At 38.8% G+C, this 27,363-nt stretch overlaps 1 protein-coding gene across 6 annotated transcripts; it reads right to left on the bottom strand.

Moving 5' to 3' along the window:
- PLEKHA3 (pleckstrin homology domain containing A3) lies at positions 1-27,323 on the bottom strand. 6 transcript variants are annotated; one of them, XM_013064816.2, is made up of 9 exons: positions 27,238-27,323; positions 21,103-21,219; positions 20,040-20,081; positions 14,722-14,877; positions 11,965-12,101; positions 10,282-10,446; positions 6,727-6,770; positions 4,571-4,686; positions 1-2,055 (listed from the first exon to the last, which is right to left on the bottom strand). In XM_013064816.2, exons 4-9 carry the CDS (start codon positions 14,852-14,854, stop codon positions 1,928-1,930), a joined length of 723 nt encoding a protein of 240 aa, XP_012920270.1. In that variant the 5' UTR covers positions 14,855-14,877; positions 20,040-20,081; positions 21,103-21,219; positions 27,238-27,323; the 3' UTR covers positions 1-1,927. The 6 variants fall into 6 exon arrangements, with proteins under 6 accessions (XP_012920270.1, XP_004769034.1, XP_004769033.1 ...); XM_004768977.3 differs by lacking the exon at positions 20,040-20,081; XM_004768976.2 differs by lacking the exons at positions 20,040-20,081; positions 27,238-27,323 and adding an exon at positions 25,181-25,565 and having other exon boundaries at positions 14,722-14,835.
- Positions 27,324-27,363: the final 40 nt, after the last annotated feature.

Below are 27,363 nucleotides of genomic sequence, written 5' to 3' on the forward strand. Positions count from 1 at the left end.
GAAATGATAGTATTTTATTTTAAAAAATATTTACAGAAAACTGTTCAAGAACTCATCTTTTTGGATAAAGCAATAAAAAATGGATTTATTTCCTATGAGTTCAAAAGCCTGGTATAGTGTTTTCATTATAAACCTACTGGTTCAAAACAAAAAAATACCAACCTGAAAACGCCCTATCAGTAGCACCTTGACTTTCATGATCTAATCACTATGCAAATTCTTACTACCACAAAAAAAAAAAGCAAAAATTCTGATTACTCACTCAACATGAAACTTACATCATTAAAATGTTCTCAAATCAAACATATGAAATACAACATATGAGCAGAAAACAATTCCACTTAAGATAGTCTAATGATTTGTGTGCTATTTAAAATCACAAATACTTTTATGTAGCATACAGTTTATCTAAATGAATATTAATGTATTTAGATTGTTTATGTCCATTTTAAACTTATAATTACAGATTTATTTTAGTGAAGTAAATACCAAATATTAACTCTTTAAAAAAAAGTCCCACATAAATCTATGAAAAAAATTGAAAGTGAAGTAGGCCACACTATTCTAAGCTCATAGGCAACAAACCAAAAAATATGCCTCAAAAAATATGCAACAAACCAAAAAAAATACAAACAAAACCAAAGCAATAAAGAATACTAATAGCACTTGATAAAGATTAGACAGAATATCAATAATATAAAAAATACAATGTATTATATGAGGAGTTTGAATGCAAAAACCATATATTTATTAAACATGTGATTAACTTAAAAACACCAAACCAGTTTGTTTTAAAGTGCTCCTCATCCAAGACCTTGGACCAAACCATCCCTCCAAAATGAATTAAAAAAAAAAAAAAAAGAAACAGTTTACAAGGCAAACACTGACAATAGGTATGGACAGGCACTACCAAAAAATGCTATTCGTTCTTTAATTAAATAATGCCATTCTCAAGTGATGTAGAGCAGTCACCTTGACAGAATTCCTTTTTTGTATAAATAGTCATAAATAAAAAAGTGTCCCTAGATAGTCTACAGCTGCAAACATTAATACCTTACAACAGCAGCTTAATGTCTATTTTAGGAAAAAAAGCACTAAAATCCTCTTCCATTGAAAGGCATTTATTTCTCTGGTATAAGTGAGCAAGGTCACTACAACATTAACCTCTTTTCTAGAACAATGTAAATAACAATGTATACACATCGTAAATTTGGTAGGTCATAAAAGTTAGGATGCAATCATTTTTTTGATGCAACAGAAAAATAAATAAAAGTTAAATACTTTAACCCAACATTTGGTATTGACAAATCAGTAGTGTCAACTTCACATATGAAGGACAGCACAGCCTGGTTTTTAAAAAATCCTCAATATGTTACGGTATTTGGGCTAAAAATATTTAGAATATTAAATGTGTCCTTTTGCTTAAAGGAATACAATAGAATCTCCATCAAGCTGCTATTGTAACTCATTTTTAGCTGGGGTAAAGTGACCGTCTGGTCCATGGCACAAGTTACATATATCACACTTCTGTCAAACAGAAACCTTATGTTTCTAAGATTTCATGTTTATAAGCTACAATACACACTGACTCATCTGTCAGTCCCTCACAGTTTTTTAGAAAAATATCTACATTTGTCCTTATGGAGGTCAAAATGTTACACCATCATTTGTTTAAAAAAAAAAAAAAAGAAAAGATGCACATTCATACTGTGAAGTTATTAGGAAAATACTCTTGCAAATAAACTATATAAAGATAAAATACACTTCAAAGGTATGTGGGTTGTTTTTTTTTTTGTTGTTTGTTTGTTTTACAGTATTCTATAAAGTGCAGAGAAATCCTAAGGGAAAAACTACTCCCTATAACATAGTTTAATTACAGCAGCTTTTGCATAGCAATACTTAGAGGAAGTTGGACACTTCCGTTTCCTCAGGAAGAGAAGGATGGAAGAGGATCTTCCGATTCAGATTTTTTTTTGGCCATAAGTCTGCTTTCTTCAGGAATTGTTGCTGATGTCAAATCTCCATTGAGTGTATTTCTTGAACAGTGAACAGGTCCTATGAAGAAATTAATTAAACGGTTAAACATCCTATCCATATGAACTCCAGTTCCCTGTGGGGGGGAAAAAAAAAACATTTTAAATTTCCTATTTAGGGACATGAAACTCCTTCAGCTTCCTATTAATGTTTTGACTGTTTGCCTGGTAGAGAAAAATCTCACTTTCCTGCTATTGGCAATCATAAGGAGAAACTTCATAGTTAGGGAAATAAATTATGAGGCTACCAGAAGTAGAGATATTTGTTTTGTTCACTGCTAGAAGCACAGTTGGCACATAACGGGCAGTCAGAAATATGTGCTGAAGTGAATGTGGTCTTGGTTAATTATGGCTTCTTCAGCCTGACTGTGGTAATGCTGTTAGTATCCCCCTTGTTTTCTAGGGAAAAACAAAAAACAAAAAAAAAAGACTCAAAAAAGGTTACATGCCTAACCCAAGATCACACAACTGGTAATAGAATGACTTCCTGAGCAAAGCTGACAAGGTACCTGTCACCAGGAGTCCCTATATTTCCACGTGGAATACAACTCACAGAGCTATTGCTGCAGCTGCGGGCTGAGAGCCCCGGCATGGCCCCACCCCGAAACAACTGCGCTTTTATATGTACATGGTATTTGATTTTACCATGAACAGTTACACTTTTATAATTTTCTTAAATCTAGTTAATAAAAAATAGAAGGCATTTTCTCTCTCAAGGAAAAGAATATTTGGGGATAAATATTCTTAGTGGGGCCGCCATCAAGACTGCCCAATTGCAAAACACGTACTTTCTAAAGAAGAGCACTAAAATGCAGTCTCCACTTTATCAACTGACTGAGACACTAAACTCTAGGATAAACAGAAGGCAATCTAAGGGTAAAACTTCTGACCTAGAGACCTGAGATACATGTATTTATATAAACAGGGATGTTCGTGTGTGTGTGTACACGTGTGTGCAGTATGTGTGACTGGTTCTGTTACACGCCTTAACAGCTAGTACAGGAATGCCAAATGGACTCGGGCAAGCGCACTGAGAGCTTATGGAAATTGTTTTCAAAACTCAAAACAGGGGTGCTTATAAGAGAGCTAAGAAAAGTGGCTGGATTTTTTTAAAAAATTACTTTCACCATCACAAATGAAAATGATCCCCTTAGAGTAAAAAGGAGAGCATCTACAGAAAAGTACAAGGCAGCATAGAGAACCCTTTCATGGGCTCTAAGCTCAGAGTCACGTAAACCAGAAAGAACAAAGTAAATCAGAATCTACGCTACTTGCCTCTGGTAACTTTTCTTTCCACACCTAACCTCTAACCCTCTTCCTCTAGTCTCCTCCAAGTTGCACTACATCGGCCTGGAAAAGTTTCTTTCTCCTTCCCCCTTCCCACCCTCACCCCTTTTCCTTCCTTCTTTTACCCGCTATCCCAGTTAAATTCAAAAATGGCCATAAGCATAGAGTAGCGCTCTTACAGTGTTCTGTAAGAAAAATGGACAACAAAAAAAAAGATGTCATCATCTTCTAAAAATCTGAAAATGACCAGCAGTCCCTCTCTAATCTCCACCATCTTCACAAACTCTATCTTCCCCTCTCATTAAACCCATTTAACTTTCTGGTTCAGTAAAACAGATGTTAATCAAAGTGAATTAGCTGGGCTCTTCCAGGCAACCTAAAGAAATCTAAACACTATTTATGATGTCATTTCCACAAGAGAAATAAAATCTGTGTTCCAAACAACAGACTTACAAATTCTTGGAACACAACCTATCCCCTAAGTAGGAACTGTATGTAATTTCCATCACACATGTTTCATGGTCTAGAGTAAAGACTTCATAAAGCAAAAGTCTACTAATGGAGTCGTAATAATAAGACCCTATTTGAATTCACTAGAAATCACAGTCACTACTGTCTAACTAGATATTCTGACATACTTTCAAAGCTTTCTCTCTGAAGAGAAAAATACCTAAATTTGAACATAAATCACAAAACCTTTCCTAAAGTATTCAATCACAGTATGTTGCCTCTTTAAAGAAAAAGGGAGAAAAAGGTACAGAAATAAATGCTACTATAATTCACCACCACCACCTGAAAAATTTAGCCCTTTCAAATTATTTAAGTAACAATACTGATTTTTCTTCTCTGAACTTAGACCTTGCCTTTATTTTCCCCTAGAATCCTAGCCACAATTCACGCTTTCTTCTAAAATGGTTTTGAAATGTAAATAGAGTGGGAGTAGAACATTACTAAGAAAGTACTAAAATGTAGTAGGAAGAAAACTTTTGATGTTATATCTATAAATCAAAGATAGGGCACTTACATGGATGTATTCAGCACTTCTTGGTTAATAACAAAGGTGTCTGTAAGAGGAAGTATGAGCTTCTGTGGATTGGGTGCTGTTTGCCTGACTCTGAATTAAGGAATGAATCCAAGGGCAAAGTACAGTGTTGACTCTCAGTATCCTTCATTTATTTCAACGCTTAGAGGGCACCACAACAATTCTGGAGAATAAGCCCAAGAAAGAGACAGAGCCCCATTTAACTCACTATCTGGGTCTTCAAGAGAAATATCATTACAAGAGTCTGTATCTGAGTAGGTTCTTCGGCGGCGCTGGGCGAGTCGGTGATGTGTAGATACTGGTTCTCTTACAGAGTGGCTACTCCTACAAAGTAAGTAAAATGCAATACATTGTAAGGCCTTAAACAAATGATAATACCCTCAACTAGAGTGAGGGTTTTTTTGTTTCTTTTAAAGAGAGTGAGCTCACACGTCAGTGGAGGATGCGGGTAGGGCAGGAGGGTCAGAGGGAGAGGGAGAATCTGGGGCAAGCTCTAGAACCCGCATGAACCAGACATGGGCCTTGGTCTCATGATGCTGAACGTATGACTTGAGCCGAAATCGAGTCAGACACTTAATGGACTGAGCCACCCAGGCACCCCTTAACTGGAGTTTTAAATGACTTCTTTAAACGAAAGTAGAACTATTTTTATTTCCAAATTTTTATTTTAGCAACTTTTGATTCCTTCAGAGGTCAGGCCACAGGCAAGTCAAATCATTTAGAATCCAGCTGGTAACCTGAAGAATAAGACCTCTGAGCCAAACTAAATGGAAAGGGCGTAAAAGAAAGCAACTTCTTTTACAGAGAAGGGTCCAGTGAGACCGTAGACATATCAGATGGTTAACAAATGTTTGAAAACCAAAAGTTATGACTTCACAAGTGCATGTATCTAGTGTCAATCCATATCTGATCAAAAATAGCAGCGTGAAGGGGATAAGCAAGCAGGCAAGAACATGCTAGAGGTCAGCTCCCTGACAGCAGCAAAAACAAATAGCCCTGGCAAATAGAGGCTACAAAAACTATTTTTAAAAAAGCAGTCTGTGGGGCGACTGGGTGACTCAGTCAGGTAAGCATCGACTGTCGATTTCAGCTCAGGCAGGCCGTGATCTCAGTGTGGTAAGATTGAGCCCTGGTGTCTGGCTTCCCACTTAATGCTGAAGTCTGCTTGTCCCTCTCCCTCTGCTCCTTCCCCCAATTCTCGCTCGTGCTCTCTCTCAAATAAATCAACATAAATAAATAAATAAATAATAGCTTAGAAAACTAGAAAAATCAATCTAAAATATCCAGCACAGAAGCAAATCGGCACCACTCAACAGCATTTCAGCTACCGCTCTATGGAAAGCCCAACATTACTGTTTGTAATGACTATCCTGATTTATCGAGAATATATAATTTTAAAATTCTAATTATATTTGGGGCACCTATGTGGGGCACCCATGTGGCACAGTTGGTTAAGCATCCGACTCTTGGTTTTGGCTCAGGTTCTGACTTCAGAGTCCTGATCTCAGGTTGTGATACCCAGCCCATTTTTTTTTTAATTCTAGTTACATTTTATCTAATAAGGTAGAAAGGATAAAATACAGTTCAGAAAAATATCTATCACAAATATAAGTTTGTAAAAGGGATCAAGCTTTTACTAACTGGTGAATCTCTTCACTCCCCGACAGGATCAGGTATGTACACATCACAGGGCTCCTCTGAGCACTAGATAGTTCAGAGGTTACATATTCATGGTGGGGAGTGGGAGGGAGTGACAATACTAAGGGTTCAGTTAGCACTTTTTCTTAATGTAGAGAAATAAAAGCTAATGCCACTACAATTTCATTGTTTTCCAAAGAACCAATCAGAGCCACTTAAAAGACCTACCAAGATAAAGAACACTTAAGTAGCCTGGGATATTTGCAAGATCTATCTAGAAGATAAATGTCTTAAATGTGTTGCTATGAATATATACTTTAAAGTATCAATTGGTTTTTCAATAATATCTTTAACTCTTAACAAAACAACAGATCAGAATGAATGTAAGACTACAGAAAGCTGTCCTAAAGTAAGCCTAAGCTTTGGACCCCCCAGTACCTCAAAATGGATTTCTACAACAATCATTTGATATAATTTCAAACATTAAAAAAAGGAGTAAGAGCTGACCAGGTGTTTACCTTGCTGGTGAATTTATTCACTCATTTTTATCTTCACTGACTACCTACAGGGGCTAGGCCCTATACTTAGATACAATGCTAAGCAAATCAGAACCAGGCTCTGCTCAAAAAGTTGCCAACCCACACGACTTTGTGTTAAGGGCCCAAAAAACTTCTCTGAGAAGGTATAATTTTGAGAGAACTTGATTAGAAGAAAAGTTTATTTTACCTCTCTGAACTGCAAGAACCAGGATGGCTGACAGAACGCTTCATCTAGAAATAGAAAAGGAAAATGAGCCTAATCCATACACCAAGTAGAATAATACAGTTCTGATCTATTATTATTCTTATAATTAACACAAATCTGCTCAGATGAAAAGATGACTGGCCAAGAAATTTATCTTTTACAAACTCAAGCAACACTATCAGCACAATGTCAAGCTTTGTCCCTAATAACCATTAATTGGAATCTTTCTCAACACATATCAGAAACATGCTAGATTCTTTCCTCAGTAATAAAAATCAAATTTCATATGTGTCTGAGTGTGTGCTTATATATAAAAATATAAAAAATGTATATAACCAACCCAAAAAACCATACTATTTAAAGGAATATATAGCAAGCCAGAAAATAATCTAATATCTCTCCCTCTCTTTTTCTTAAAGACCAAGAAAAGAATCTGGTAGCAAAGCTTCTCTTTATAATTCATTATTCAGGTAGCTGTCACACAGATGTTGTAAAGTATGGTTTTCATGGAAGATGGCATTAGTAATTCAAGTCTTTAAAGAACTCAGAGGAAGAATCCTAAGTCTCAAATAGGTCCCTAAAACATGTATTTTAAAATAATTTTTAAAAACATAATTAAGAGCACTAATAAATATGACAAATACCAAATTTAATTTAAAAAATCCAACTACTCCACCAAAAAAATTGAAGGAGATCCCCAATTAAAACAGATTATTTCAATGTTTAGCAAGGCAGCTGAAAAGCAAAGTTTATACTACAGGATAAGGTCAGTAGCTTTTACATGCAGGGGCTCAAGGGTCTTACAATTCTAAGTCTAACATCTGAGTTATGTAAATGCCTGCTGTATTTGTAACAGGAGCCACCAGCTGTTCAAAGAAGTCCCAGCTGAAATGATAACAGATATGACCAACCCAATTTATAGTCCAGGAACACTAATATGATTGACATTAAGCTGCAGATGGACATTAACATCTCCTTTAACAGAAGTCAAGTCCTTTGGGATTACTCACCTAAGGACATCCCAACTACAATTATTATTCGATCTGTGAGTCAAATGATGATTGTTTGAACTTCTGATTATGATATGAAATAAAACCAAATGCACATTTATTCTAGGAAGGGACACAATAAAATTAACTACATGAAGTAGTTTAAAAATCAGTTTAGGGGCACCTGGGTGGCTCAGTGGGTTAAAGCCTCTGCCTTCGGCTCAGGTCATGATCCCAGGGTCTGGGATGGAGCCCCACATCCAGCTCTATGCTCAGCGGGGAGCCTGCTTCCTCCCCTGTCACTGCCTGCCTCTCTGCCTACTTGTGATCTCTCTGTCAAAAAAATAAATAAATTTTTAAAAAATCAGTTGAAATAGTTCTAGAATTCTCAAATCTTTCATAGCTTTATTTTCCATTTACTCATATTATTAAAAAGAAAAAAAAAAGATTTTCCCAAAAAGACTATCTGAACTTCTTTCCATGCTGTGCCTCCAGAACTAATTATCATATGCCATAATTTTTGCTTGATGTATGAAATAAAATGGCAAAGCAAGTAAAAATAAATAGTCCCTAGCCAGTATTTTTTAGATTAGTTTATTGGACTTTCCTGTACTGCTGCTACTGATAAAAGGTTTTGGCTTAAAACAGACAGTTATTATAGTTTCTTAGTTATTATAGTTTCTTATTATAGTTATTATGTATATTTATGACATAAAATATACATATGACCTCTCTCAACTACAGAGCATTTGTAACAGAAGGCATTTTCCTCAGAAATCTAATACAAAAAAAAAGGCAGTTTTGAGGCAGTTTTATTGCATTTGATTTTATGAAGTCAAATACAGTAGAATTTGTAGTAAAGTCTGTACTTAATACCTTAAAAAACAGTGTAGCCCTTATGTATCAATCTCAGGAACACAGTCCTAAAACAGACATCTACCACCACACCATCCTGAACGTGCCGACCTAGGAACATAACACTATAATATATACACACCCATCTCAAAATATCTTTTCTTGTTCAACCATATAGGTTATCTCATAATTGTTTTATAAAGCAGTATTGTCAAACTGTTCTACTGAATACTACTGTCCTATGAGATGTTATTCAAAAATACAAAAGAAGGGTCAAATAAATTTCAGAAACAAGACATACCACCTCTCCTCAGAGATTCATAATACATGTTAGCATAAAAGAGGTTCTAGAAGTCCTATGACAGAGAAACCCCATTCATTCAAGTTAACCTAGCATCTGTCAATTTAATTTTCCCATAAAACCCATTTTCATAGTATGCCTGTCCCAGGGGACGCTATTAGTGCATCATACATTGATTAGAAAACAATGATCTAAATAAATTCAGGTAATAATCTTTACTTAATCTTATATTGCTAAATTGGCCAGGGTGGATAAAAGAACGTAGAAATAAGTAAGTTGTACCCTATTTCTTCTTCTAATAAATAAGCCTTCAAGAAATTGATAAAATAGTACCAGGAGGCATTCTTCCTTCTATAAAAGGACTCCTGGGATGCCTTCATGACTCAGTTGGTTAAATGTCTGTGTTCGGCTCAGGTCATGATCCCAGGGTCCTGGGATCAAGTCCCACATTGGGCTCCTTGCTCAGTAGGGAGCCTGCTTCTGCTTCTCCCTCTGCCTGCCACTGCCCCCGCTTGTTTCTCTCTCTGCCTCTCTCTGACAAATAAATAAAATCTTTTTCAAAAAAGTGTATGTGTGTATATATATATACACATATATGTACACACATATACACATACATACACATATGTGTGTGCATATATATATACACACACACACACACACACATACATACAAATATATATTCCCGAAAACACCTGGATGAAAGAAATGTAAAAGTTTCATCAAACTCTTGTCTCACCTGTGAGTTCTGTATAGCTTACCTGAGCGAGTTTATTAGCTTGGGAAGGACAACAAGTCCACTGCCCCCAGCAAAGAGTACTGGTTGTTCAGGGCAATCAGAAGAAAAGAAACTAAAAAAAGCACCTGTGTAAAACAGGTCAGCCCCTTTGCAACGACCCGCTGATGGAGGAGACCCTTTATTTTAGAGATGAACAAAATAAGGTCCAGAGAGATTAAGGAACTTGCCTACCCAGAGGGCTCAAATCCAAATACTGACTACAAAATACTGTTTTCCCTATATCATATTGCTTCAAACTCATTACAACTCCTTTAATAAGATTTGCTTAACTTTATCCCTTTGCTTAATTTTATCCCTCATTTTATCCCAAGGAGAGCAGTGCCCCCAACCTCTTCTGTGTCCCAACACCCACAGAACATTTTAATATTTCCCCAGCATGCTGGGATAAATGGCATGGTCCTCCAAGGGGAGGCAATCAGGACCTTCGCACATTCTAACCCCAAAGAGCTGAGAGGCTCCAACACCGAAGATGTTAGATCTCTTGATTCAATCTGTTGACTATTTCTCTGCCACTGCCACTTTCCTCCCTTAAAAATAAAAACAGAAACAAACATGCAACATCACTGGAAACAAAAACAAAAACAATTCCTAACCATTTGAACAGGAGAAGGTGACACAGGAGAAACCAAGGGATCCGGATGGGACAGCTGAAACATCTCAGGTTTAAACTTGGCATTCGCTATCTTCACACATTCCTCAAGCGTTGTGATGAATGTATTACACGTGGCACTAAGCAGAGAAGAGGCTTCATTCATGTTCTGAAAAATTATGCACTGAGTTGAACAGACTCACACACGACTACATGGAATCATGCACTATGTTCTAATCAAGTGACAGACATCTTACTAGCTTATGTGCAAATCTACTCAAAATATACTACCTTAGAAAATTAAAGCAATACATGAATAAGAAATGCCTATCAAGCAAAGAATGCATGAATTAGAGTCTAAGAAAAAATAAGTTTTGCATTTAAACCAAATACCAATCGTATTAAAAACTATGTATAAAAATGTATCTTAGATAAACCTAACTAAACAGTAATTTTCTAAGCATCCAAATTCTGAAGGAGGTCACAGCAGAAGAACACCCTGAGAGTTACTTAGTTACTTAGTGGCAGGCACAATTCGTATCTACCTCCAAGCCCTTCTCCCACTTCTTCCTTGGTAGAATACAAACCCCAATCTTTTTTTTTTTTTTTTTTTTTCGTGACAGCAATGTGTCCTGACCCTGGGGGGTGAATACAGACTGGTCTGAGCCAGCCATGGTTAGTCCATGACCCTTTGTGAAATATTGGTATTTCTTCAGTTTCCTTTGACCCAGACCAAAAAAATAAAAATAAAAATAAAAAAATAAGAAGTCCACTGAGGAGCTACTGAAACTTTCGATCCTGGATTAAAGCCAAGGACAGCAAATTGGGAAGGTCTTTTTCCACTCTGGTTACCCCAACTGCCCCCTGCACCTGTGTGACCTTGGAAGTCACCCTGAAGCCTTGGGCAGAGGGGAAAAATTGAATACACCAAGAAGAGCAGAGTGGAAGGACAGAACAAGCCCAAGTCCTCGATACTACCATAGAGCTACCAGAACAAATGTGAGAGCACCTACCTCCAGAGAGCTTATGGTGAAACAGTAAATGCCCTTCTGGTTTCAGGTGCCTGCAACCAGAGGTGACCTCACAGAAGATTACTTCCCACCAAGAGAAGGCCACAGGAGGGACAGGAAGATTTCTTGTCCCATTTTGCCCAAATCAGGTAGAAGGAGACTGGGAACCATGCCGGCCTCTCACCCAGAGAAGAGGGCCCACTGACCCTCTTTTATCAGAAAGTGTGAACCTATTTCAGAGCCAGGCCCCACAAATTTGAAATTTGATTCCTGAATTACTCTTCTGAGGACACTTTTTAAAAGTTCTTTGATAATAGCTAAATTATCAACTCTCAGTCACTGAAACTGGGGCCTTGTATACCGAAGGAAAGAGAATAGCGGTTGCCTAATGATTCCAGTCTGGAATGCTTCTTCCCCACCCCAACCTCCAAATCATCAGATTGGCTGCAAAAATATGCCTTGATTTCCCAGAGAAATGTGCTGCTTCCTGCTTTCCTCTGGTAGCACAGATATAATCTAGAAGATCCTACAGATATCCAGAGTCTGTAGTAGGGACAGCTCAGAGTAGCTAAAAATAGCTCATTTAGAAAATGCTTCTCTGTCACCCCTTGGGAAGAACCTCACCCATCAGGGTATTACAAAGCATAACCAGACATAAAGGGATCATTTCTGTGTACCTCCACGCTGGGAGATGAATGATTCTCATCATGATGAACAAATTCTTGGATAGTATGAACTTGCTGCATTAGGAGATCACAGTAGAGGCGAAGTTCAGACATTTTGGTTTTCAGTGATTCACTGGTTTCACTTATTTCTGAAGGGAACATATATAAACATTCACTTAGTTTGTTTTCATATCCTTTGAGCAATAAAACAAATGGAATCATTTAAAAAGTAAGGCAATAGATATAAATACCTATAGCTTACGAGGTGGGAGCTCTTGGAAATAGGATACAAGGGTCTTGAAGAAATACCGTTTCTTCAGACAACTGGGAAAAAATGGGAGTCATATATCTGACATGAAGTTTAGGTAGATTAATTTCCAGAGTCAGGGTAATGACCACTGGATCTTTTTTTAAGATTTTCTTTATTTTAGGGAGCCTGGGTGGCTCACTCTTTAAGCATCTGCCTTCAGCTCAGGTCATGACCCCAGGGTCCTGGGATCAAGTCTTGCATCAGGCTCCCAGCTCAGTGGGAAGACTCCTTCTCCCTCTCCCACTACCCATGCTTGTGTTCCATCTCTCACTGTCTCTCTCTGTCTCTCTCTCTCTGTGTCAAGTAAATAAAAAAAAAAAAAATCTTTTTTAAAAAAGATTCTATTTATTTTGAGAGAGAGAGAAAGCATGTGAGTGGCAGAGGGGCAGAGAAAGAGAAAGAACCTCAAGCAGACTCCACACTGAGCATGGTGCCTGACAGGACTCAGGGCTCTATCTCACTACCCTGAGATCCTGACCTGAGCCAAATCAAGAGTTGGTCACCTAACCAACTGAGCTATCCAAGAGCCCCAACCATTGGATATTTTATCCAGAATATTCTCATTCCATTACTCATCTTTCATTTAAAAAGTGCTTATATTTCTTCATTTGTAAATGTTCTTTTCTAACCTTTGAATATTAAGGTTTTTCCAGTTGTAATGTTGTTTTCCAGTTGTAATGTTTTTCCAGTTGTAATGTTTTCTCTTATTAATATTCAAATTAATAATTTATGAAAGTTCTTACACATTAAATATGGCAATTTTTCCCTTCCTATATACTGTATGCCCTTTTCCATATCTATCTGCTGCCTTTCAGTTTTCTTTATTGTGCATTTTAACATAGAAGTTTTTAATTTTTATGTAGTTAAAACTATCATATAAACATCTATTTTCTTCTGTTCCTTCCATAACTTCGTCTTCATATTATACTGTTTTCAGAATGGTTTTATTAAGAACTTACTTTCTTTTCTTTACTATGTCCAGAAAGAGTAAATATCCAGCCATAGTCCCAGTCATTACTTACCAATACCTTCTAAACTAGCAGTGTAAATAGCAGAGGAAGCAGGGAAAAATACATGGAGTAGATCCTCCCATGTCTCCCTATACCCTGAATCAGTGGCACAGCTTTGTGATACTAGCCACAAAGCCACTCTAGCCACAGTGGACCAAACCAGCTCTATCTGCCCATTTGACCTAACCTAAATTAGTTTCTACTCAAATTTAAGTCCATTCCTTTTTTTTTTTTCCCCCAACTACAGTACAATACATACAATGAAATTTACTGTCTTAACCATTTTTAAGTATATAGTTCAGTGACATTAAGTACATTCATAATGCCTACAACCATTACCATCATCCATCTCTAGAACTTTTTCATCTTCCCCAATTGAAACTTTACATCCATTCAACAATAAAGCCCCATCTCTCCCGCCCCCTAGCCCCGGTCAACCATTACTCTGCCTTCTATCTCTATAAATCTTACTACTCTAGGCATCCCAGTAAGTGCAATCATATAATATTTGTCCTTTTGTGACTGGCTTATTTCACTTACCTTAAAAGATTCACCCATGTTGTAGCATGTGTCTGAATATACTTCCTTTTAAATGTTGAATACTATTCCATTGTATGTGTAATACTACATTTTGTTTATCTCCTTCTTTGTCTATGGACATTTGGGTTATTTCTACCTTTTGGCTATTGTGAATTTCCATTCCTTCTTATCCTACCCTTAGCCATACTCTACCCATGATGTTCTTTCATATATTTTTAAATAATTAAAATTCAATTCTAGGCTTTCATTTTTCAATACCCATAGTTTACTTGTTTTCAGTAACCTAACTCCTAGTATTTTTTAATTATTAAAATAATTATATTAAAAGTATTATATACTCCAAAAAAATAGAAAAGAAAAATCAAACAACTGCAAACTCACTCCCAAAATATAAATATGTTTTTTAAAGATTTTGTTTATGTATTAGAGAGAGGGAGCATGAGCAGGAGGAGGGACAAAGGGAGAAGGAGGAGCCTCCCCGCTGAGCAGGGGGCCCTATGCATGAAAAATAAGTCTCCTTCCTACAAACTACCTTTCCAAAGGTAACAACTTGACCAATTTTACATAGCTTTCCTGAGCTGACCAATGAATGGATATGTAATTTTGAATCCTGCTTTTTTCCAATTATCATTTAATGTTGGGCATTTTCTCACATTATTAAAATTCCTTGCAAACAGTTTACTGGCTACATATCAGCTTATAACAGCCTGTACTTTATTGACCTGTTCCCCTAAATTTCAACCTTTGCATTGTTCACAAGTTTTTTTTTTACTATAATGAGTATCTAAGCATGTAAATCATCTACATTTCTGATTATGTCTTTAGGACAGATGACTAAAAGTGCATAAGACACTATACATTTATGTTTAAGAAAATATTCTCATCACAAAAGAAAAATATATAGTTTACCTTTTTCTTTTTTCGTCCTAGTATCAGTCAAACAGGCTTTGGAGCTGCCCAGAGCAACCAGCCACCTCTGTCTTTCCGCCGCGTTCACCGCCTTCATGTAGAAATGCTGTTCGCCTGGAATGATTAATTCCATTCTTGTGTTGTCTGCTGAATGGACTATGATAATAAACATGGGGGAAATACAGTCATGAACTTAATTAGGGGAGACTCAAATAATCACTCGTACGGTGTTAGAGGTTTTAGACACCTAAAACAAGAAGTCGAGCTTCAGGATGCAGACATTGCTTCTCCTTAAAGGGCTGTCTAGTGGCCTCGCAAAACCACATGCTCACATATATTCATGCTGGCAGGGTCCCAAAGTCGTGGGAAAGAGAAAGAGAAAACAGCACTGACAACTAAAAAACTCCCTCTCTACGGGTTGCCTATACTACTTTTGATACACAGGCACTGTCACACTTATCACACAGGTTTTACTGATTTCTTTGAAAGAAAAGGCTGTTTTTATCCCCCAAACCTAGGACAGTGCCTGACATTCAGAAGAAGCCCAATACATGGTAGCTAAGGCCACCTTCCATTAGCACAGCAGTCCTCAACTAAGGGCACAGCATAAGCATGAGTATTTGAGACCTTCTCTTTCCTACCATCCCCCCTGCTCTCCTAAACCACCCCCCCTGATACTCTGACAAAAAAGAACTAATCAAGGATCATAGTGAGCCAATCCTCAATCCTTGTTGTAAGACTAAATTTGTGCTACATCGTCCTTAATCAACAAGTATTTACTCAGCTCAAAGGAGTGACGGTAGAGGGGGAAGGAGAGGAGAAAGAAAGGAGTCTTTGCTCTAACAGAGCTGACACTTTAGCCAGGGAAACAAACTGACACACTAAAAATAATCAAAACAACTAAATGATAAACTCTTTGGTATGAAGACATCATATGTAACTGAACTGAGAAAAAGTAAGAAAAGGTAGGAAATAAGCCTTCGGGAAGAAGGATTTGACAACAGTAGGATTTAGTTAAGAGAAAAACTGCATAAAAAAGGCCTAGATGAGGAAATAAACACAATATGTAGGGAGGAGACAAGCCTAAATAGAGCCTTGGGTTGTATTACATGGTAATGATATTCATGAATGGACAAACTGAGTTGAGCCAAATTTTCAGGGGCCCTGAAAGTCTGGAAGAAGCCTTAATTTATATGATTAATTACTGAAAATACTGACTAGATGTACTATGGCAAATAGTGCCACAAAAGCTTGGCTAGCTTATTATTCTACTTAAAAAGACCATCCATGGATGTGGATAGTGAAATACATAAATATGCAACATTCAATGATGGGTGCAAAAGATTTCCAAGGTAGGATAAAACCCCCAGGCTCCAAGAGTAACTTTTTTGGCTACTTGTTAATACTAGTGAAAGTATCAATAGCTACCTCAAAAGAAAACAAACCTCAAATTTCTAATAATTGTTGCTACAAATGAAAATAAGATGACTCCTTTTTTTTTCTTTTTTTAAGTAGGATCCATGCCCAGTGTGGAACTTGAACTCACAACCCTGAGATCAAGAGTTGCACGCTCCACCAACTTAGCCAGCCAGATGCTCAAAGATGACTCCTTTTAAAACATACCAAAATTGGTGTATTAACCAAGGATGTCTCCTCCAAAGTAGTCACCTGAGAAGACAACAAACTTAAGAACAAGGCTCCCAAAATATCCAATTCTTTAGCATAAAATGGACAAGACCTCTATATGCAAAACTGTAAAACATTATTAAAATTAAAAACCTAATTAAATATAGGAATATACCATGTTAATAGGTCATAAGACTCAGTACTGTCAAGAACACAATTCTTCCCAAATTGATGTACAGATTCAATACAATGCCAGTCAAAATTCTAGCAGACATTTGTGGAAATTTACAAGCAGATTCTAATATGCATTAAGGAAATGTAAAGGACCAATAATAGCCAAGACAATCCTGAAAAAGAACAAAGTTAGAAGACTTAGACTATCAGATATGAGGAAGTATAAAGCTAAAAGAAATTAAGACAGTGTGATATTGGCACAAGGATATAAAGCAGGTCCATGGAACAAAAGACAGTCCAGAAAAAGACCCAATGTACACGGTCACTCACCTTGTGAGGAAGACATTCCTAAGGAGCACTAGGTGAAAGATTGATATTTTCTATAATTGATATTCAGTCAATTGAATATCCTTATAAGAAAAAAATGAATCTTAACCCCTGCTGATACCATACATAAAAATAAATTTTAAGTCAATCACAGACCTAATATCGACAAGGTAAAACAATAAGCCTTCAAGAAGAAAAAAGATTTCCTAAGCAGGACATAAAAAGCTCTGATTTTAAAAACTGAAAAATAGGACTTTATTGAAATTAAGAATTTGTTCATCAAAAGATACCTTTAATAGAAAGAAAATGCAACCTACAAAGTGGAAGAAGATCCTCACAATACAAAGACTCGTTCAGACTATATAAAAAATTCCTACAAATCAACATGAAAGATAGCCCAATGTAGAAATTAGGCTAATGACTTGAAAAGGGACTCCAAAAGAAGAAAATGTTCAAATGGCTAATTAATATCTGAAAAAAAACACCTCATCATCAGTTATTGAAGAAATACAAGTTAAAACCACCACAAGATACCATTATATACACAAGAAATATTCAAAAAACTTAAAACTAATAATCAAGTTTTAGAAAGAATGCAAAGCACCTGGAACACTCATGCTCTGCTAGTTCAAGAATAAATTGATACAACCACTTTGGTAAACAGTTTGGCATTATCTGTGACAAAATTTCTCTCCTTGATCGAACTTCAGTCAGGTTCCCTCTGCTTGACTGGGGCTGACCTTGGGCTTCCATCTCTGTCCTTACAGGATCCAATTTTAGCAGGAATTCCACTAAGTCAGTTTAGCTAGAATCCTCCACCATCAATATCTGATTACCCCCAATGTCTGAACAACTCCCTCTACCCCCAATATACTCCAGGTATATTGATCACCCTGGCCAGCCTTCAGCAAGAATCCTTAAGATCGGTTTAGCCAGAATGGCCCCTATTCCCTGGTGTCTTCTCTTAGTAATTTTCCATCCACCAATCTGCCCCCTCCAATTCTTGGCTACAAATTTCCACTTTTCTTTTTTTTTTTTTTTAAAGATTTTATTTATTTATTTGTCAGAGAGAGAGAGAGAGCAAGAGCGAGCACAGACAGAGTGGCAGGCAGAGTCAGAGGGAGAAGCAGGCTCCCTGCAGAGCAAGGAGCCCGATGTGGGACTCGATCCCAGGACGCTGGGATCATGACCTGAGCCAAAGGCAGCTACTTAACCAACTGAGCCACCCAGGCATCCCTCCACTTTTCTTATCATATTCAGAATTGAGCCCAATCTCTATCCCCTACTGCAAAACCCCATTGCAGTAGCCCCTATACCTATCATAAGAGACCTGAATAAAGTCAGCCTTACTAGCAAGTGTCAAGAATAATTTTCTCCTTATAATTCTATTAAAGCTAAATGTATGAATACAGAATGCCTCAGCAATTCTACTCCACTTCCAGATATATACTGAAGAGAAATGCATACATATGTTCAACAAAAGAAATATATAAGAATCTGTATGGCAGCTTTACTCACTATAATCCCAAATGGAAAAACATATATACACATCAATACTAAAATGGATAGCCAAATTGTGGGATATTCATACAGCAGAAATACTACAAATCAATACGAATGATTGAACTACCATTACACAGAAGAAGGATGAATTCCACAATGTTGAGTAAAAGAAGCCAACACACACACAAAATACTGATTTATTCTATTTATAAAATGTTCAAAAGTGGGCAATATTTATCTATGGCAATAAAAGATTAATGGTTACTTTTTAGAGGGATTACTGATAATATCCGAATTCTTTTTTTTTTTTTTAAGATTTTATTTATTTATTTGACAGAGACACACACAACAAGAGAGGGAACACAAGCAGTGGGAGTGGGAGGGAGAGAAGTAGGCTTTCCGCCGAGCAAGGAGCCCGATGTGGGGCTTGATCTCAGGACCCTGGGATCATGACCTGAGCTGAAGGCAGACACTTAAAGACTGAGCCACCCAGGTGCCCCTAATATTTGAATTCTTAATCTGATTGATGATTACATGAGTGTGTGAACTTTGTAAACATTCTTCGAGCTGAATATTTAAGATCTGTTCCCTTTTCTGTATGTTATTCTTGAATAGAATGATTACTTCCAACAAACAACAACAGCAAAAATGCTGCCATAGCTTGAAACATTTTAGAATTGCCTTGGGATTCTACTACTAAGTTTTTTAAATATCCTCAAGGGTGGAGAATCTTTGAACTTTGTAGTTTGATTTCTGACTCTCACCAAATATCATTTGGAATCAAATCTGGGGAATAAAATAAGACAAAATCATCATCTTAAAAACAAAAAACAAAACAAAAAAAAACCTCATGCTTTGAATGTGCTTTTCTTGTGCGATTTATAAATTGGTTCATAAGGCAATTCTTTTTTTTTTTTAAGATTTTATTTATTTATGTGCAAGAGAGAGAAAGCGCATGCATGCACAGCAGACAGAGAACCAGACTCCCTGCCAAGCAGGAAGCCTGATGTGGTGTTTGATCCCAGGACCCTGAGATCATGACCTGAGCCAAAGGCAACTACTTAACTGAATGAGCCACCCCAGGGCCCCCATATGGTAATTCTAAAAGAGGAGTTCTGAAGTGTTACAGATGATGATGGTGCAATTAAAAATAAGTACATCAAAAGTGAGTACCTGGAAAGCTAACACTTATTGGTATACATTTCAGTATGTTTGTTAAAAATAAACAACAAAATTATATCACATATATTTCAGGGAAGATGAAAAAAAAAAACTAGGCTGAAGTGTTTCTCTACCTTAGATAGCCATGACTTCCTTCCATTAGAACAGCAGTAATTATCAACTACCGGGAGCATGTTACAATCACTTGGCAGACATGTGCATTTTGGAGAAAGCTCCCTGGATGACACTGATATACCCCGTTATAAATCACTGCCGCTGAAAGAGTCCCAGTGGTAGGAAGTCTTAAATGAATGTGAAGAACCAGATGTGTAGCAAGCGAAAATTCTATTTTGTCTCCATGGCTAAATCATACAAAAAACTACCATGATACCACACAAATTTAGCGGTCCAGCCCTGGAAAATATAACGTAACCCATTAGCTGCTGCTTTGGTTTAATCTAAATAAGAAAATGCACAGAGCAGTGAGATTACTCTGAAGTGTCTGACAACTATGACCAAGAGCTCACCGTGTCAAAAGAAGTACTCTTCAGGAAGGACAAGTATCCAAGCTACAGAGGAAAAATGAAAAAGGCCTGTAGGTGTTTTAGTTTTTCCTTCAATTCCCTGAAGAATTCAGTACTTTTTATCATTTTGTCTGATCTCTCCTCTAGTGTTTTAGTTTTTCCTTCAATTCCCTGAAGAATTCAGTACTTTTTATCATTTTGTCTGATCTCTCCTCTAGTGTTTTAGTTTTTCCTTCAATTCCCTCAAGAATTCAGTACTTTTTATCATTTTGTCTGATCTCTCCTCTAGTGTTTTAGTTTTTCCTTCAATTCCCTCAAGAATTCAGTACTTTTTATCATTTTGTCTGATCTCTCCTACCTACCTCAACCCCCCACACACAGCCCAATCACATGTCCAAATGAATCAATGGTCTATGAATCCTTCCATCATGAAAATTACAGCATGACCTATCACTTTATTTCTTCTCTTTTGGAAGAAAAGGAAAATATCTCTATTCACCAGAAGAGCTTATCTCTGATTCAGCAAAGAACCAGAGTTTATGACTCTGTTTTATCAAAAACCATACAGAGCTTGCCTCATTATCTTCAGCTTTTTTTTTTTTTTTTTTTTTTTTAAATAAGCTCTATGCCCAACGTGGGGCTTGAACTCATGACCCCAAGATCAAGAGTTGTACCTCTACCAACTTGAGCCAGCCAGACGCCCTGCCTCATCATCTTCAAAGCTCAGCTTCTAATCTTCACAATACCTTTACAATGAGAATGAAAGAAAACACTTGCGGACTCTGTATGCTATTGAAATAGCATCCCCAAGAGACTTTTTTTCAGGTCCAAATTAGAAGACCAACACTGAGATTTTTGAACTTCAATTCAAAGTACATGTATAAAAGGAGAAATGTAAAAAACTGTGCTTAATAATGCTAAGTGCCACTCTTAATTACTAAGCAAATAGATGATATTAGAAGATCTCTATTGGACTAGAAATGCTTTTTTTCCTCTTTTTAGACTACAATGAAGAATGCTTTACTTACCTAACTTCAAATTTCTCTAATTCCATGTATTCACTTACCTTTAATTTCACAAACTGCCATCTTTATACTTCCTTTGCTCCCTTTGCAAACATCATCTTGTGAATCATAGTAGGACAGGATTCCATTATCTAGAACAAACCAACGAGGCTGCCAACCTACAAAGATTATAAATAACAAAAGATTAATAAGAAATTACTTTAATCACATAGAAATCTATGATTTCTAAGATTTGTCATCCATGTTTTCTTGGTTCTAAAGTAACATTCTGACAATGAAATTTTTAATGGCCAAATCTTACCCAAAATGTTCTTGCCGCAATCCCACTTTGCTAGGAGAGCCTTCTCCAGAAATCTGTCGGTCAGCATAAATATAGGGAGTAATACCTGTATTCTGACTCACAACCTTCTTCTTAACAACCCATGAGACTCATCCTCAATAATGTTATAATAATATAATATTATAATAACCCTACACAGGATAAAACATGACTTCCCCCTTTTCCTGAAGGGAACAGAGTTGGGTTTCAACATAATGAAAAAAGCAACAGAAACATGGATTCCAGCCTAGTTCTATTCTCACTCTTTAGTTAGATAAGCTGAAAAAAAATTTTCCATTTCAGTAAATATCAAAAATTCTCAGTCTTCATGAGCAATTGAACAAGATGACCTCTCAGGTGCCACTCAGCCTTTCAATTCTGCAATGCGACCTTCCATCTTCTACATGTAGCCTAAGCAAACTCCCCTGCACAAGTGAGTGTTGAATGAATTCTAATCTCTTCCACAGAAGCTGCATATTCTGTGGCGATAACATGGATTTCCCACATTCCCTCTCTCCTTGCCTTGCTGTACACAGCTTAGGCAGAAATGCTAGAAACTGCAATCATTCATTTCATTTGTGTTTACTCAGTGACCAGATCACACAACTGTCACAGACTTGGCTCTAAGGCAAAGCTGAGAATGAGGTTGATGGCTTTCCTCAGAGTTCAACTGTTACTCTTACAAGCCAAACTCAGTGATCCCTAAAATCTTATCAAGCATGCTACTAATTTACAACAGTTCACTGATTAATAACAGAGTGACCATGACCACAGTGCCTCACTAAAGCCAGTGTGACTCTCCTTGTTCTTTCTGTAACTATTAAATCACAATTCAGCCTGGTCACATTAGACACAGCCTGCTATATGCTTAATCAATTCAGTTTTTCCAGGGCCAAAGAGTACCAACACAGTGGCAGATGGGAGATTCATTCTTACCCCCGATACAAACGCAGGACTTATCTCCCCAAATGTCTTTTCCTGTAACACTTGTGAAATGACAGGATCAAGTCATCATAAAAAGGTTAAATTTCAGAAGAGAGAATGTCATAATACAGTTCAGAAAGCTGGATATCCAAAATAATTAAAATACATTTCAAACACTAAAAAAAATCTTATTATGAAACACTACAACTCCTAATAAGGCCTAGCAAATTAAAAAGTTAAGTTCTTTTGGTACATGAACTTTATCTTGTTTATCATTATGTTCCCAGCACCTAGAATGTGCCTGGCACATAACAGGTGCTATAAAAAAAAAAAAAAAAAAAAAGTATCAATGATTAAACCAGTGATTAAATACTAGAAAAGTGAGATATTGCATGTTATCCATGAGAGTAAAGATATGCAATATATTGCATGAGCATATGTTGTATATTGAGTATGTACAGAAATGGTGAAAACATTATCTTTCCAAACACTAATTCACTGTGGCAAATAAATTATAAGCAGGGTGGTAAAAGTATACTCCACCCCAGGTCCAGGGTGCCTTTAAGACAAACTGTGATTTTGTAAGCCTTCTTTATTGAGATTCAATATCTCTTTAAAACAAATGAGTAAAATGACTCATTTATAATTTGCAGCAACTTGAAAGGTGATCATGCTTAATAAAATAATTGAGACTGTTAGTTATCTCTACACACCTTTGTGAAGAAATGTTTAATCAAAACAATCTAATTGATTCACACATTTATATAACAAAGGACTATATCTCTTTGAAAAAGATTCAGAGGCATTCTTTAGAAAAAAAAAAAAAAACTTTCGTTTTATCTCCAACTACCAAATGTTACTGAAATCCTTATTCTCTACAAAGAACACATTCTCAAAGAACACTGTCATGAAACTAAAAAGTTCCTTCAACATCATTCAGTACGAACAGCTGCTCATTTTTCTGACCTAAGATGAACTAAAATTAATAATCATCATGCCACCAAGTCAAATTTATATTTTTAAAATGGAATTCTTCCAAACAAAGATCTCCTTTCAGCAAGCTTCTACAATGCATACTAGCAGTTAGCTTAAATGCTCCGCAAAGACTAAAAGCTTAAGCACATGTGGTTAAAAGCTCAACCAGCTGGTGCTCAGTGCCCTAGATGAGAAAGATGGCCACCAAGACCACATTTCGCTCCAGGAATAAATTATGACTCATGTTAGTAATCACCCATTGCTCTAGGCTAGCATTAAGTGGTTCCTCCCAAGACACTGTAGACACTATGCTTATGAAAGTTTGCAATGAGATGATCATTTGCATCTCAAAGCATAGAAACCACTGTCTTTAAAGTTAATACTGTACTTCAAGTAAACAGGGTAACTGTTCTCACAACTGCCCCCCAAAAATGTTTAAGAACAAAATACATACCTTGGTTTTTAAAAGCTTCCTGCTAAAACATGATATTTATAGAAACAAACTGTTTGACATTTTAATGAGCAAATGTCAAATGAGCAAAATAAAACATGCATGTATGATAAATGTTAAAGCATTTGCTGCTATAAATCAGGCTTTAGCGTTCTAATTAATCGGAAAGAAAGAAGAGACAGAGAAGGGAAGAGAGAGAAAGAAAGAAAAGAAAATGGGAAAAGAAAAGAAAAAGAAAGAGAGAAAGAAAGGTAGGTAGGTAGGATGGAAGGAAGAAAGGAAGAAAGGAAGGAGGGAGCAACCCTAGCTCAATGCTTATGCCCTAAAGTGTTTATGGGCAGATTTTGCACATGGTCAGGGTGGACACAAGTTGAGTGTACCTGCAGTTACCAAGGCTAACTTTGGGTAACTTTTCAATACTTTGGGCAGAGTATATAAGTGGGTAGGGAATCAAGATGTCTATATTACACTAGAACAAGAAATCTATTTGCTACTTAATCTTCCTTTAAACTCACTTCCTTTCCTCTAATGTGTTGAGATCATAGAATTCTGGAGTTGAAAGGCAGCTTTCAAGATAAACTAATTGACCATCCTGTACTTCACAAACTGAGATCCTGAGAGGGTAAGTGACTTGTCCTTACTGTTGGTTGATGGCAGAGATGGGACTACAACTCAGAATTAAGGGTCTTTAAATGGGCCAGGCTCTTGGTGTCACGGAAAAAGCCCCTTCCCTGCTGATCTTTCATTTCTACAGAAACACAGATTCTTGGGAGTTTTTCCTTCCAACCTGCTTCATGGGTAACACTGACTGTTCCACTTCTGTGTACTGCACCGTCCTCCACTATTTCTCACACTTACCTTAATTCCAAAACATAAAGATAGCACACGGACAACCAACTCCTAAGAGAATGTTATCTGGGAACAGTTTAACAACTTTAACAAGAGAACTTTTAAAATAAACCGTGCTAAAATGTTCTACAAATTTAAATATATATATATATAGAAAAGTTTCCCTAAAATTAAATCTTGATCGTACAGGATCCATTCTAGTCCTACACCCTGACAACTCAGTTATTAACAAAATGCAGAATCAAGTGTGGATAAGGATGGAGATTGCAACCACACACGCAGTGTGACTGGAAATTGTTACCGAAGCCAGGGGAGGAAATAAGCATTATTACACGGGGAAAGAAGTGGTCAGGCACACTTCCCACCGCCAGGAAGGTGCGCAGTCTCGAACCGTCCCCTGCAGAGGCCAGTTCTAACAAGGGACGGAGGGAAGGATTAAGCCCGGGAAGCCAAGGGAGCCCATTCTCCGCGAGGGTCACTGCAAGCAGACGGAAAGGCCCCTGACCCTCTTTTTCCGCAGCCTCCCCACATAAACCCTCCGGAGGCCCCCGCCTCTCCCCGTCAATACCCACCCCCCCGCCGGGTACCCGAGCCCTCTGACCTGTGAGATAGTTGGTCCACTTGTACAGAACCCCCTCCATGCTTCAGAGCCCGGCGCCGCGCATCCTCCTGGCCGGGCGCCGGCCGCGGTGCTGGGTAGGCGCGGAGCCTGGGCAGCCCCTCCCGGCCCGCCCCGGCACTCCCCGGGCAACCCCGCCGGCACCGAGCCGCCCTGAGCCCGCGCGCGCGCCGCCGGGACGTGGCGGCCCTTAGAGGCCCGGGCGGCGGCCGCCGCTTGAAGCTCGGGGGCCGCGAGGCGCGGACTCAGACATCCCCGGGCGAGCCTCGGCGGCGGCGGCGACAAAATCACGACCGCAACCCGCCTTCGGCTCGCGCGTCCACCACACGGCTGTTCCCTCCCGCGCCCCGGCGTTCCCTCCTCCTCGCCCGCCTTCCTTCCCACCCCCCCCCGGGCCTCCCCGTTTGTTTTCATTGACCCCGACGTCGCTTTCACTTCCTGGATGAAAGGGGCCGGCTCGTCCCGGGAAACCCCTCCCCGGCGGCGGGGCTGGAGGAGCGGGCGCGGCCTGGCTGCCGGGTCGCGGCGCTGGAGGCTGCGGGAGAGGACTGGCGGCCGCGGCGCACCCTTCACCTCCCAGTCCCGCCGCCTGACTCGTCCTCATTCTCCCTCAGGCCCTCGGCCGGCGGTCCGGGGGCTCCTCACACTTCTCCCCCCGCCCCGGGGAGGCATGGACCCACCACGCGGTGGAGCTAAAGCCTCCGAGCCCGGGCGGGCGGACTGGGACCCCGTGGCGCTCTCGGCCCCCCGTAGCCCGGACGAACTGCCCGCGCACTCGTCCTGGTGCGCGGTAGGTTTTCCTATCGCAGAGCCTCAGGTCCTTCCGGTGGTTGTTTCAAGAACGTGAAAGACTACCTATTTCTGTGTCCCTCGTACCCTCCCCAAATTCAGAGAGCCCAAGAAATTATCTCCTAGGAAGATATCCCCTCGGGGTGCCGCTACGAACCCTCCGGCAAGGAACGGTGAGGGGCCCCAAGAACAGTCACCATGCCGACAATTAACCTCAGATAGCCGCGACTTCATCTAGAATATAAAACACGGAACCAAACTTTGGAATTTATTTTTTTTTTCTTCTAGAAACAAAGACTTTCCCCTAGCTTTTGTGATTTTAAGAAATCCTGTTTGGAAATGATCATCTTACATAATGACAATAATTCCGATTTATGAAATGCTGCAGGCTTTACGCCAGGCAGGCTCGGTTTCGCTTAGCAGAGCCGAGGTACACCAGGCAGAACGAACTCTCTCTTTCCAGAACCTAACCCAGGCCTGCGCTGAAGGTTTTCTGGTCCGGGTAAATAGTCTTTGGGTATTCACTTGGAAATCAGGTGAATTGGTGAACAATGGGTACAGAGATGGGTAGATGGTGGCGTAAAAAAGTCGAATAGAGTTACGAGTTAATGATAGAATCCAAGTGATGACTAGAAGGCCGCGGGAATGGGGCAATAAAATTCAGTTTTTCTGTATGTTTGAAAGATTTCATACTAAAATGTTGGGTGGGGTAAAAGCTGGTTTTGTGCCAAACTTGGTGAAATCCCTACTGTGCATTAGCTGTGAGATTGAAAAGGCCAAATACTCAAATAACTTCATTTCCTCCTCGGTGCACCGTGGATGGTTACCAACCTCGCGGAGCTGGTAAGAGAAGGGACACCGTCAGGTTTTCCCCCAACTCCCATGGGCCCTCAGTCGAGGGCGGCCCGGAGGCCGCCAGCAGCAGGTCCCCCAATCTCCGGAGTTGGCTGGTGGGAAACGCCTTTAAACGGTAGAGGAGCAGCAGCACCTCTGTTTACTCCCGACCAGGTGGCCGTCAGATGGTGTGTGGCTTAGCCTGGGACCTCTTAATGCGTGACTCCGCCCCCTTAAGGTGCTTTCAAGGACCTACCAGAGGCAGAATGCCTCCCCAGATGCCCACCAGCGCCCTGTGGGTCTGAGGAGAAACCTTGTACGCCCAGAAATGACAGCCGTATTCTCTGACTACAACATCCCACTACCAGGCCGTTTAATTCTTTTTCCTGTTTCATTTTAGGAAACGAGATCATTACCAGCGAACGCTGAGGAAACCTTCTGTAAAATATGCGGATTTAACGAGAAGCGGTGCAAGAGTTCAGTCCTGCCTTAACGACTAATGACAGCGATCCAAAGCCTCGGGTACCGGGAGGGACGGAACC

This window comes from Mustela putorius, unplaced genomic scaffold (genome assembly GCF_011764305.1).
Source record: "Mustela putorius furo isolate JIRA1106 unplaced genomic scaffold, ASM1176430v1.1 tig00003869_pilon_pilon_pilon, whole genome shotgun sequence".
Taxonomy (NCBI): domain Eukaryota; kingdom Metazoa; phylum Chordata; class Mammalia; order Carnivora; family Mustelidae; genus Mustela; species Mustela putorius.